Source organism: Phyllobates terribilis, unplaced genomic scaffold (genome assembly GCF_046119375.1).
Source record: "Phyllobates terribilis strain yellow unplaced genomic scaffold, ASM4611937v1 Scaffold_13__5_contigs__length_258822181, whole genome shotgun sequence".
NCBI lineage: Eukaryota > Metazoa > Chordata > Amphibia > Anura > Dendrobatidae > Phyllobates > Phyllobates terribilis.
The window spans coordinates 101,068,992-101,082,313 of NW_027362773.1; the positions used below are offsets into that span (position 1 = coordinate 101,068,992).

The 13,322-nt window shown below is 42.3% G+C and overlaps 1 protein-coding gene across 5 annotated transcripts in view; it reads left to right on the forward strand.

Annotated features, from left to right (window-relative positions):
- The window catches only part of IRAG1 (inositol 1,4,5-triphosphate receptor associated 1), a 154,875-nt gene that overhangs the window by 80,755 nt on the left and 60,798 nt on the right, over window positions 1-13,322 (forward strand). For all 5 annotated transcript variants that reach the window (XM_073658300.1, XM_073658301.1, XM_073658303.1 and 2 more), the window contains 4 exons: window positions 10,135-10,229; window positions 10,375-10,451; window positions 11,568-11,741; window positions 11,870-11,947. In XM_073658300.1, the coding sequence (XP_073514401.1) occupies window positions 10,135-10,229; window positions 10,375-10,451; window positions 11,568-11,741; window positions 11,870-11,947 (424 nt within the window). The remainder of the gene's footprint in view (window positions 1-10,134; window positions 10,230-10,374; window positions 10,452-11,567; window positions 11,742-11,869; window positions 11,948-13,322) is intronic.

Below are 13,322 nucleotides of genomic sequence, written 5' to 3' on the forward strand. Positions count from 1 at the left end.
ATACAGGACAGGAGGAGTGGTACTGTGCAGTGTATATATACAGGACAGGAGAAGTGGTACTGTTCAGTGTATATATACAGGACAGGAGGAGTGGTACTGTGCAGTGTATATATACAGGACAGGAGGAGTGGTACTGTGCAGTGTATATATACAGGACAGGAGAAATGGTACTGTGCAGTGTATATATACAGGACAGGAGGAGTGGTACTGTGCAGTGTATATATACAGAACAGGAGAAGTGGTTCTGTGCAGTGTATATATACAGGACAGGAGAAATGGTACTGTGCAGTGTATATATACAGGACAGGAGAAGTGGTACTGTGCAGTGTATATACAGGACAGGAGGAGTGGTACTGTGCAGTGTATATATACAGGACAGGACGAGTGGTACTGTGCAGTATATATATACAGAACAGGAGGAGTGGTACTGTGCAGTGTATATATACAGGACAGGAGAAATGGTACTGTGCAGTGTATATATACAGTCATGGCCAAAAGTATTGAGAATGAGACAAATAGTAATTTTTCCAAAGTTTACTGCTTCATTTTTCGTAATGGCAATTTGCATATAATCCTGAATGTCAAAGAGTGATCAGCTTAACAGCAATTACTGTACTTGAAAAGTCAATATTTGCCCAGAAAATGAACTTTAACCCCCAAAACACATTTCAACATCATTGCAGTCCTGCCTTAAAAGGAGCAGCTAACATCGTTTTAGTGATTGATCCATTAACACAGGTGTGGGTGTTGATGAGGACAGGGCTGGCGATCAATCAGTCATGATTAAGTAAGAATGACATCACTGGACACTTTAAAAGGAGGCTGGTTCTTGGTATCATTGTTTCTCTTCAGTTAACCATGGTTATCTTTAAAGAAACACGTGCAGCCATCATTGCACTGCACAAAAATGGCCTAACAGGGAAGAGTATTGCAGCTACAAAGATTGCACCTCAGTCAACAATCTATCGCATCATCAAGAACTTCAAGGAGAGAGCTTCCATTGTTGTCAAAAAGGCTCCAGGGCGCCCAAGAAAGACCAGCAAGCGCCAGGACCGTATCTTAAAACTGTTTCAGCTGCGGGATCGGACTACCAGCAGTGCAGAGCTTGCTCAGGAATGGCAGCAGGCTGGTGTGAGTGCTTCTGCACGCACTGTGAGGCGGAGACACTTTGAGCAAGGGCTGGTTTCAAGGAGGGCAGCAAAGAAGCCACTTCTCTCCAGAAAAAACATCAGGGACCGACTGATATTCTGCAAAAGGTAAAGGGAGTGGACTGCTGAGGACTGGGGCAAAGTCATTTTCTCTGATGAATCCCCTTTTCGATTGCTTGGTACATCTGGAAAACAGCTTATTCGGAGAAGAAGAGGTGAGCGCTACCACCAGTCTTGTCTCAAGCCAACTGTAAAGCATCCTGAAACCATTCATGTGTGGGGTTGCTTCTCAGCCAAGGGAATCGGCTCACTCACAGTCTTGCCTAAAAACACAGCCATGAATAAAGAATGGTACCAGAATGTCCTCCAAGAGCAACTTCTCCCAACCGTCCAAGAGCAGTTTGGCGTCCAACAATGCCTTTTCCAGCATGATGGAGCACCTTGCCATAAAGCAAAGGTGATAACTAAATGGCTCATGGAACAAAACATAGAGATTTTGGGTCCATGGCCTGGAAACTCCCCAGATCTTAATCCCATTGAGAACTTGTGGTCAATCATCAAGAGACGAGCGGACAAACAAAAACCAACAAATTCTGGCAAAATGCAAGCATTGATTATGCAAGAATGGACTGCTATCAGTCAGGATTTGGTCCAAAAGTTGATTGAGAGCATGCCAGGGAGAATTACAGAGGTCTTGAAGAAGAAGGGGCAACACTGCAAATATTGACTTGCTGCATTAACTCATTCTAACTGTCAATATAACCTATTGGTACTCATAATATGATTGCAATTATATTTCTGTATGTGATATAAACATCAGACAAACACTAATAAAAACCAGAGGCCAGCAGATCATGTGAAAATATAATTTTGGTGTCATTCTCAATACTTTTGGCCATGACTGTACAGGACAGGAGAAGTGGTACTGTGCAGTGTATATACAGGACAGGAGGAGTGGTACTGTGCAGTGTATATACAGGACAGGAGGAGTGGTACAGTGCAGTGCATATACAGGAGGAGTGGTACTGTGCAGTGTATATATACAGAACAGGAGAAGTGGTTCTGTGCAGTGTATATATACAGGACAGGAGAAGTGGTACTGTGCAGTATATATATACAGGACAGGAGGAGTGGTACTGTGCAGTGTATATATACAGGACAGGAGGAGTGGTACTGTGCAGTGTATATATACAAGACAGGAGATGTGGTACTGTGCAGTGTATATATACAGGACAGGAGAAGTGGTAATGTGCAGTGTATATATACAGGACAGGAGGAGTGGTGCTGTGCAGTGTACATGTACAGGACAGGAGATGTGGTACTGTGCAGTGTATATATACAGGACAGGAGGGATGGTACCGTGCAGTGTATATATACAGGACAGGAGGAGTGGTACCGTGCAGTGTATATATACAGGACAGGAGGAGTGGTACCGTGCAGTGTATATATACAGGACAGGAGAAGTGGTACCGTGCAGTGTATTATATATACAGGACAGGAGAAGTGGTACTGTGCAGTGTATATATACAGGACAGGAGGAGTGGTACTGTGCAGTGTATATATACAGGACATGAGAAGTGGTACTGTGCAGTGTATATATACAGGACAGGAGAAGTGGTACTGTGCAGTGTATTATATACAGGACAGGAGGAGTGGTACTGTGCAGTGTATATATACAGGACTGGAGAAGTGGTACTGTGCAGTGTATATATACAGGACAGGAGTAGTACTGTGCAGTGTATAGATACAGGACAGGAGGAGTGGTACTGTGCAGTGTGTATATATACAGGACAGGAGAAGTGGTACTGTGCAGTGTATATACAGGACAGGAGGAGTGGTACTGTGCAGTGTATATACAGGACAGGAGGAGTGGTACAGTGCAGTGCATATACAGGAGGAGTGGTACTGTGCAGTGTATATATACAGAACAGGAGAAGTGGTTCTGTGCAGTGTATATATACAGGACAGGAGAAGTGGTACTGTGCAGTATATATATACAGGACAGGAGGAGTGGTACTGTGCAGTGTATATATACAGGACAGGAGGAGTGGTACTGTGCAGTGTATATATACAAGACAGGAGATGTGGTACTGTGCAGTGTATATATACAGGACAGGAGAAGTGGTAATGTGCAGTGTATATATACAGGACAGGAGGAGTGGTGCTGTGCAGTGTACATGTACAGGACAGGAGATGTGGTACTGTGCAGTGTATATATACAGGACAGGAGGGATGGTACCGTGCAGTGTATATATACAGGACAGGAGGAGTGGTACCGTGCAGTGTATATATACAGGACAGGAGGAGTGGTACCGTGCAGTGTATATATACAGGACAGGAGAAGTGGTACCGTGCAGTGTATTATATATACAGGACAGGAGAAGTGGTACTGTGCAGTGTATATATACAGGACAGGAGGAGTGGTACTGTGCAGTGTATATATACAGGACATGAGAAGTGGTACTGTGCAGTGTATATATACAGGACAGGAGAAGTGGTACTGTGCAGTGTATTATATACAGGACAGGAGGAGTGGTACTGTGCAGTGTATATATACAGGACTGGAGAAGTGGTACTGTGCAGTGTATATATACAGGACAGGAGTAGTACTGTGCAGTGTATATACAGTGGTGGCCAAAAGTATTGGCACCCCTGCAATTCTTTCAGATAATACTCAGTTTCTTCCTGAAAATGATTGCAATCACAAATTCTTTGGTCTTATTATCTTCATTTAATTTGCTTGCAAGGAAAAAACACAAAAGAGAATGAAGCAAAAATCAAATCATTGATCATTTCACACAAAACTCCAAAAATGGGCCAGACAAAAGTATTGGCACCCTCAGCCTAATACTTGGTTGCACAACCTTTATCCAAAATAACTGCGAACAACCGCTTCCGGTAACCATCAATGAGTTTCTTACAATGCTCTGCTGGAATTGTAGACCATTCTTCTTTGGCAAACTGCTCCAGGTCCCTGATATTTGAAGGGTGCCTTCTCCAAACTGCCATTTTGAGATCTCTCCACAGGTGTTCTATGGGATTCAGGACTGGACTCATTGCTGGCCACCTTAGAAGTCTCAAGTGCTTTCTCTAAAACCATTTTATAGTGCTTTTGTAAGTGTGTTTTGGGTCATTGTCCTGCTGGAAGACCCATGACCTCTGAGGGAGACCCGGCTTTCTCACACTGGGCCCTACATTATGCTGCAAAATTTGTTGGTAGTCTTCAGACTTCATAATGCCATGCACACGGTCAAGCAGTCCAGTGCCAGAGGCAGCAAAGCAACCCCAAAAGATCTGGGAACTTCCGCCATGTTTGACTGTAGGGACCGTGTTCTTTTCTTTGAATGTCTCTTTTTTTTTCCTGTACACTCTATGTTGATGCTTTTTGCCAAAAAGCTCTACTTTTGTCTCATCTGACCAGAGAACATTCTTCCAAAACGTTTTAGGCTTTCTCATGTAAGTTTTGGCAAACTCCATCCTGGCTTTTTTATGTCGCGGGGTAAGAAGTGGGGTCTTCCTGGATATCCTACCATACAGTCCCTTTTCATTCAGACGCCGACGGATAGTACGGGTTGACACTGTTGTACCCTCGGACTGCAGGGCAGCTTGAACTTGTTTGGATGTTAGTCGAGGTTCTTTATCCACCATCCGCACAATCTTGCGTTGAAATCTCTCGTCAATTTTTCTTCTCTGTCCACATCTAGGGAGGTTAGCCACAGTGCCATGGGCTTTAACCACTTCGCGCCAGAGCCTGTTTTTGCCTTCGTGACCAGGCCAATTTTTTCAATTCTGACCACTGCCAGTTTATGAAGTAATTACCCTGGAACGCTTCAACGTATTCCCCTGATTCTGAGATTGTTTTTTCGTGACATATTGTACTTCATGATAGTGGTAAAATTTCTTCGATATCACTTGCGTTTATTTGTGAAAAAATCGGAAATTTGGCGAAAATTTTGAAAATTTTGCAATTTTCAAACTTTGAATTTTCATGCCCTTAAATCAGAGAGATATGTCACACAAAATAGTTAATAAATAACATTTCCCACATGTCTACTTTACATCAGCACAATTTTGGAACCCAAATTTTTTTTTGTTAGGAAGCTATAAGGGTTAAAAGTTGACCAGCGATTTCTCATTTTTCCAACAAAATTTACAAAAACATTTTTTTAGGGACCACATCATATTTGAAGTCACTTTGAGGGGTCTTTATGACAGAAAATACCCAAAAGTGACACCATTCTAAAAACTGCACCCCTCAAGGTGCTCAAAACCACATTCAAGAACTTTATTAACCCTTCAGGTGCTTCACAGGAATTTTTGGAATGTGGAAGAAAAAAATTAACATTTAACTTTTTTCACAAAAATGTTACTTTAGACCCAATTTTTTTATTTTCACAGGGGTAACATGAAAAAATGGACCCCAAATTTTTTTGTGCAATTTCTCTTGAGCGTGCTGATACCCCATATGTGAGGGAAAACCACTGTTTGGGCGCACGGCAGGGTTCGGAAGGGAAGGAGCACCATTAGACTTTTTGAATGTAAAATTTGTCTGAATAATTAGCGGACGCCATGTTGCGTTTGGAGAGCTCCTGATGTGCCTAAACAGTGGAAACCCCCCATAAGTGACACCATTTTGGAAACTAGACCCCTTAGGGAACTTATCTAGATGTGTGGTGAGCACCTTGAACCCCAAGGTGCTTCACAGAAGTTTATAATATAGAGCTGTAAAAATAAAATTTTCACATTTTTCCCACAAAACCGTTTTTCATCCCTTAATTTTGCATTATCATGAGGGTAATAGGATAAATTGCACCATGAAATTTGTTATGCAATTTCTCCTGAACACGCTGATACCCCATATGTGGAGGCAAATTACTGTTTGGGCACATGGCAGGGTTTGAAAGGGAAGGAACGCCATTTGACTTTTTGAATGTAAAATTTGTTTGAATAATTAGCAGATGCCATGTTGCATTTGGGGAGCCCCTAATGTGCCTAAACAGTGGAAACCCCCCACAAGTGCCACCATTTTGGAAACTATACCCCTTAGGGAACTTATCTAGATGTGTGGTGAGCACCTTGCACCCCCAGCTGCTTCACAGAAGTTTATAATATTGAGCCGTAAAAATAAAATTTTCACATTTTTCCCATAAAAAATGTTTTTCATTCCCTAATTTTGCATTATCATAAGGGTAACAGGATAAATTGCACCATGAAATTTGTTGTACAATTTCTCCTGAGTACGCCGATACCCCATATGTGGGGGAAAACCACTGCTTTGGTGTACGGCAGGGTTCGGAAGAGAAAGAAGCGCTATGTTGGCTGGGATAGGCAGCAGACACCATGTCACATTTGAAGAGTCGCTGACATGCCAAAACAGCAGAAACCCCCACAAGTGACCCCATTTTGTAAACTACACCTCTCAAGGAATTCATCTAGGGAAGTAGTGAGTATTTTTTAATTTTTAAATTTATACCATTGGGCAGTGAAAAAAGCATAATTATATTTTTACCACAAAAAAATGTTTTACCCTCAGATTTTACATTTTCACACAGGGCAATGGGTAAAAATGGTGCCGAAATGTGTCACACAATTTCTTCTAAAAGTGTCAATACCCCATATGTGGCTGTATCGTACCACTTAGCCATACGGTGAGATTTGAGGGGGAAGGAGCGCTATTTGACAATTGGAGAACAAATTATTGTAGAATAGGCATTTGGATTTGGGAGCACAAAATTTTCTGAATTTCTTTTGGGGGGCAAGGGCCATTTCGCTTTTCCAGAGCCTTTCTGCTACCAGTAACTTGGAAGTCCCTTATATTTTTAACAGATGATGGACCTGAGTGGGGACTAGCTTTTTTTGAGGACTGAGTTGAAGCTTTTATTGGGAACATTTTACGTAACATTTATCCGGCGCTCTAGGCTGAGCACTTACATCGGGGTTTCCATCTAATTTTCCAAGTGATGTAATTCAGATGAAACCCCTGCAGGATCCATTCATTGTAATGAGGCAGCAGAGTTACTCTGGACTCCGTCTGGCCTCTGTTTAGTGGTGTCCTTTTTTTCAGAAGTGCACAAAACTGTGGCCAACCGCACTTTTATGCACGCCTAAAACAAATGACACCGTGGGATCCCAGGCTAGACGGCATCCACAGTGGCCTATATCTGCCTCATTACAGGGAATCTTCCATCATGGGTTCTGGCTGAATCACGTATTTCAGAGATTTACACGGAAACTCTGGTGTAAGTGCTCAGCGCAGAGCACAGGATAAATGTGAGCAGAGCCTTACTGGGATCTTTGGGAGACATAATAAACAAATCAGTAGCAGGTGAATAATATTTGTTTTATTTATTTTTTATGTCGTTCCTAGTGTGATATAACTGATTAGATTACTTTATTCTTCGGGTCGGTGCGATTACAGAGATACCAGATTTATATCGGGTTTTTATGACTGACAGCTGTCACACACTAAAATACGCTTTTTTTGCAAAATCTAGTTTTTGCATCACCATATTTTGAGAGCTATAATTTTTCCATATTTCGGCCGATAGAGTCATGTGACGGCTTGTTTTTTGCGGGACGAGTTGAAATTTTTATTGGAACCATTTTTGGGCACGTGACATTTTTTGATCGCTTTCTATTCCGTTTTTTGGGAGGTAAAGTTAACAAAAACAAACACTTCAGGAATTGTTTTTTGAGTTTTTTTTTATGCCGTTCTGCGTGTGGTAAAAGTGATCAGGCAGCGTTATTCTTCGGGTCAGTACGTTTACAGCGATACTACACTTACTGTATTTTTTTTATGTTTTGGCGCTTTTACACAATAAAACAATTTTATAGAAAAAAAAATATTTTTTTTGCATTGCTTTATTCTGAGCGCTATAACTTTTTTATTTTTTGGCTGATGGAGCTGTATGGCGGCTTTTTTTTGCGGAACAAGATGACGTTTTCAGTGGTACCATTTTTATTTCTATTCTGCTTTTTGATCGCATTTTTTTCCACTTTTTGTTTGGCGATATGATGAAAAAGCATATTTTTTTGCTCCGTTTTTTATTTATTTTTATTACGGTGTGCACAGAAGGAGTTAATTAGTGTGACAGTTTTATAGCTCGGGTTGTTTCGGACGCGGCGATACCAAATATGTGTACTTTTTTTGGTTTTGTAATAATTTACGGATTTATTGGTTTAATATTTTATTTATTTATTTTTATTTATTTTGTGATTTTTTTTTTTAATAGTTTAAAAACTTTTTTTTTACTTTTTTTTACATTTTTACTTAGTCCCTATATGGTACATTAATTTTTATTTTTCTGATCACTGATCTCATGTAATGTAATACACATATATTACATTATATGAGATCTTCACTGACTGTTTCAGTCAGAGTCTCCTGTCTGACTTCAGCTACATACAGGCTGAAGTCAGACAGGAAGGACACCATATATGGCAGAGCTGGAGGCGGTCATGTGACCTCCAGCTGCCATAGCAACCCCAGGTCCTCAAACGAAACGGAGGTCTTCGGAGGGAAGTAAGACGACCCCCTCTCTTCCTGCTGTCTCCTATATGCCGCGATCACTATAGATCACAGCATATAGAAGACAGCAAAGGGTTAACATCACTGGGACCTGATCTAATCAGGTCCCGATGATGTACCCTGTCAGAGCTAACGCTCTGCACCGGAATCGCAGTGCTTGCAGGACCCTGGGGGTCCTGAGCACTGCGAGACCACCCACCGTTTTTAAACGTCGGCACTGCACAGAGCCCGGCAAGCGCCGACGTTTATCTACAGTGGGCGGTCGGGAACCGGTTAAACTTCTTGATGACACTGCACACGGAAGACACAGGAACATTCAGGTCTTTGGAGATGGACTTGTAGCCTTGAGATTGCTCATGCTTCCTCACAATTTGGTTTCTCAAGTCCTCAGACAGTTCTTTGGTCTTCTTTCTTTTCTCCATGCTCAATGTGGTACACACAAGGACACAGGACAGAGGTTGAGTCAACTTTAATCCATGTTAACTGGCTGCAAGTGTGATTTAGTTATTGCCAACACCTGTTAGGTGCCACAGGTAAGTTACAGGTGCTGTTAATTACACGAATTAGAGAAGCATCACATGATTTTTCAAACAGTGCCAATACTTTTGTCCACCCCCTTTTTTAGGTTTGGTGTGGAATTGTAGTCCAATTTGGCTTTAGGACAATTCTTGTTGTGTTTTTTCATTGAAGACAAATTAAATGAAGATAATACCAAAGAATTTGTGATTGCAATCATTTTCAGGAAGAAACTGAGTATTATCTGACAGAATTGCAGGGGTGCCAATACTTTTGGCCACCACTGTATACAGGACAGGAGAAGTGGTACTGTGCAGTATATATACACAGGACAGGAGAAGTGGTTCTGTGCAGTGTATATATACAGGACAGGAGAAGTGGTACTGTGCAGTGTATATATACAGGACAGGAGAAGTGGTACTGTGCAGTGTATATATACAGGACAGGAGAAGTGGTACTGTGCAGTATATATATACAGGACAGGAGAAGTGGTTCTGTGCAGTGTATATATACAGGACAGGAGAAGTGGTACTGTGCAGTGTATATATACAGGACAGGAGAAGTGGTACTGTGCAGTATATATATACAGGACAGGAGAAGTGGTACTGTGCAGTGTATATATACAGGACAGGAGAAGCGGTACTGTGCAGCGTATATATCAGGGGCGGACATATCATTGGTGCAACCTGTGCAGCTGCACTGGGGCCCAAGAGGTCAGGGGGCCCTTTTCTACCTCCAAAGTAGGTGGAATTCTGCATTATGATGAGAGTTATTGGACTATACTGGCCTATAAAGCTCTATACTGTTCTTGCACAGGGGCCTTTTCTGTCTGTGTACACCACTGGCATATATAATATAGAATGCTATATCAAGCAGTTAGTCATTGATAGCATTTTAGCTGCCTTCTATAAGTTATATATTGCATCTTGTGCTTCTTCTCAGGATGCAGCGTCCGGCGGCAGAGCCTTCGTCCCACCATCTATAATTCTACCAGAACCAGGAAATTCTATAGAGGAAAACTGTCTTGAAAGAAGCCGGTAAGCAGCTGTTACTGTTCTGATCATATCCCAAGACAATGGTTGACTTGTTCTCATTAATGTATCTTTTTTTTGTATTTATTTTATTAATTATCGTTTACATATATTGCATTACATTACCAGATCTTTTGAATTTCTCATGCAGACCTCACAGCCCGTCCTTCAGATCCAGTCGCCAGGCCAGATCATCCATCTCTTCGGCAAACTCCTTGATATCTGTCGGTAAGATCGCCCACGACTCTGTAGGGGGTGGATTATGGTGGTCCTCTTACTTTAGTGATCTTCTGGGGGATAAGAGAGATTACATGTCTTAGGTGCAAAAACACGGAGATTAGTACTCAAAAAAAAAGAAACCATTCTTACCATCTCTAACTTAAACTTGAACTTTGCCCCTCACCCATCAATTAATGATGTCTTAGTAATAATGGATGGCCAGGCATACGTGTGGTCATTACATCTTGGCAGACACCTCAAGGGTGGGTTTCCATCTTGATGGTAAATACTTCAAAATATGCACATAGACTGCCAAGACATGCCACCCGCCGCAGGAGAGGAACACTTCACAATGTTTACTAGAGCGGTCTCCAAAACATCACGGTGTGACAACGGCAGAAGTGCCAGGAGCAGAGGAGGGAAGCGGAGGGCGTCCTGCGTTCAAAGCCTATTGAGGTCATTCTTCCTTGGATACAATTCATGCCAAGGGTCAAGTGTTTCTTCTCTGTAACTTTGGGTGGTCCACACAAGGCGTCCGTTTCGGGATAAGGTGGTCCAAAGTTGCCCAAAGTGGTTTCCAACATATTGCATTGTGACAAGAGCAGAAGTTGTCCATGCCGTGGATCATGGATTTATCAATGGTGTTGTAAAATGCATTTAACAATGTTTGCAAATAATAATCACAGAAAAGCAAAATTTTAATGCATTTTTATGTAATGCAAAAATTGTAAAAATTCTGAAAAAAAAGAAGCCACTTCCACCTGTCAGCCACCGAAATCCGCCATCAGCACCTACTGCACCTTTTCTAATAATCTGGTCTTGAAAGATATATATATATATATATATATATATATATTTTTTTTTTTTTAATAGAATGGAATAAATCAGGAGCGACGGAAAGAAAGTTATAAAACAAATTAGGACTGACAAAGAAGAAGCCATCATTGGATACATTATTTTTCCTTACTCTAACTCACTCATGCAGCACTTTACATATATGACAAAAAAAAATGACCAACGCAGCCTATATCTTGAGATATCGTGTTATGTTCTGCTTTGTGTCCCTGTAAACAGATGGTAGCACTAAAGTCTACTCCATCAGCTCACACCACTTTTCTCCTTCAGATAACAATGGCCATGTGATTGATCTGGTCCACGGCAGTCTCCCCGACCTTAGGATGACAGAGGAGGACAAGAGGAAAAACCTGCAGTTATTGGAAGAGGCCAAAAAAGTCAGCGAGAAATTCCTAACCCGACGGGGACGACGCTCGAGATGCAGCCTCTCCGACTCGCCCACAGGTGCTTTGTGTAATAAGGGGTTGTTTTTTGTCCTCCTTGCACAGTAACATGTTATCCATCTTTATAATATACTTTATTCTTGGGCAACACCACTATAACAAGACTTTCTTTTATCTTTTCCTATGCAGTCTCTTCCCCATCACCGAGCCCCAAAGTGTCTCCAGTGCCATCCCGGAGCAACTCCTTCACCTTTCCGGCAGCACCAGGTACAAAAAGCTATCAAATGCTCATGAATTGTTGGGAAATATCCAGGCTAAAGTCTGGGGTCCTATAGTCAGCGGTTTTGGATTGGCACAGGAACTAGAAGGGTAGCCACCCGCTGTGCCACTCTATCTGGGTTCTCCGCTGAGCAGCTGATCTCATACTGGGCACTTTACAGCCTTTGGTTGATGCACCAAGTATAAGTAAATTTGCTACTTTTTGCAATACAAGGCAGGGGCCCATTCCTGACTTGCTATTGGGCCCCAAGAGTTCTTCTGATGTCCCTGACTGGTTTACCCCATTATGGGGCACTATGGATGGCGTGAACAGTTCTGGGCACTGTGTCTGGCTGGCACGATTATTGGTAAATGCTAGGACCCTTTCTTGCCACTGTCTTGGAAGCAAGTTCTCCTGGCTTCGAGTCTGGTCTGCAAAGTTTGCCACCAAGATGACTTCTTGCTTTTGCAGCACATTCACCCACATAGTTTCCCCTGTTTAAAAATTGTGCCACATACACTGTACCCCCTGAGTAATCTATGCATCATACTGCGCCCCTAGTAAGGAATACTCACGGGCTAACGCTGTTATGATCTGCTACAAGAACTAAGGAAAGATAGGAAAACTGTCCCTACAATAGGACTAAGCTGATTCCCTACGATGCAGCGGGCAACCTGTTCCTTGTGAACAGACCCGCCTTCGTCCTCAGCGAGTCTGAACGCAGACCTATAGATATAAGGGAGGGGTCCCTAAAAGTACTAAGGACTGGGACAAAATTGGACACCTCCTAGCAGAAGTTGTAGCGGAGCAAAAAGGCAAACAGACAGAAATACTTAGAGGTCCAAGGACCAAGCAAACTATAGAGATAGGTACAAAGCACCTGGCTAGATAAAGAGTCAAAGTAACACTGAAGTCCAGCAAAGCCAGAAGGGAGGAGCTGGAATAAATAGGCAGCAGGTCACGTGACCACAAAATAGAAAAAAACTAACAGGAGGGTTCTAACAGTACCCCCTCTTCTATGAGGATCCTCCGGATCCTCCAGGCCCAGGCCTATCAGGAAACCTCCTGTGAAATGCTCTGATAAGTCTAGGAGCAGAGACATCATCTGCCCTTACCCAGGAGTTATCCTCGGGACCGAAACCTTTCCAAGCGACGAGATACTGCAATCTCCCTCTATGCCTTCTGGAATTCAGGATACGAGAAATTTCATATTCACCGTCTTCCACCACCGGAGGAACTGTGACAGTGGCATCCCTATCCGATACATCAGCTTTTTTCAACAAGGAAACGTGAAACACTGGATTAATCTTCCAGGAGGAGGGAACCTCCAACCTAACAGCAGACTGGTTAACCACCTGAAGCACCTTAAATGGTCCCACAAAC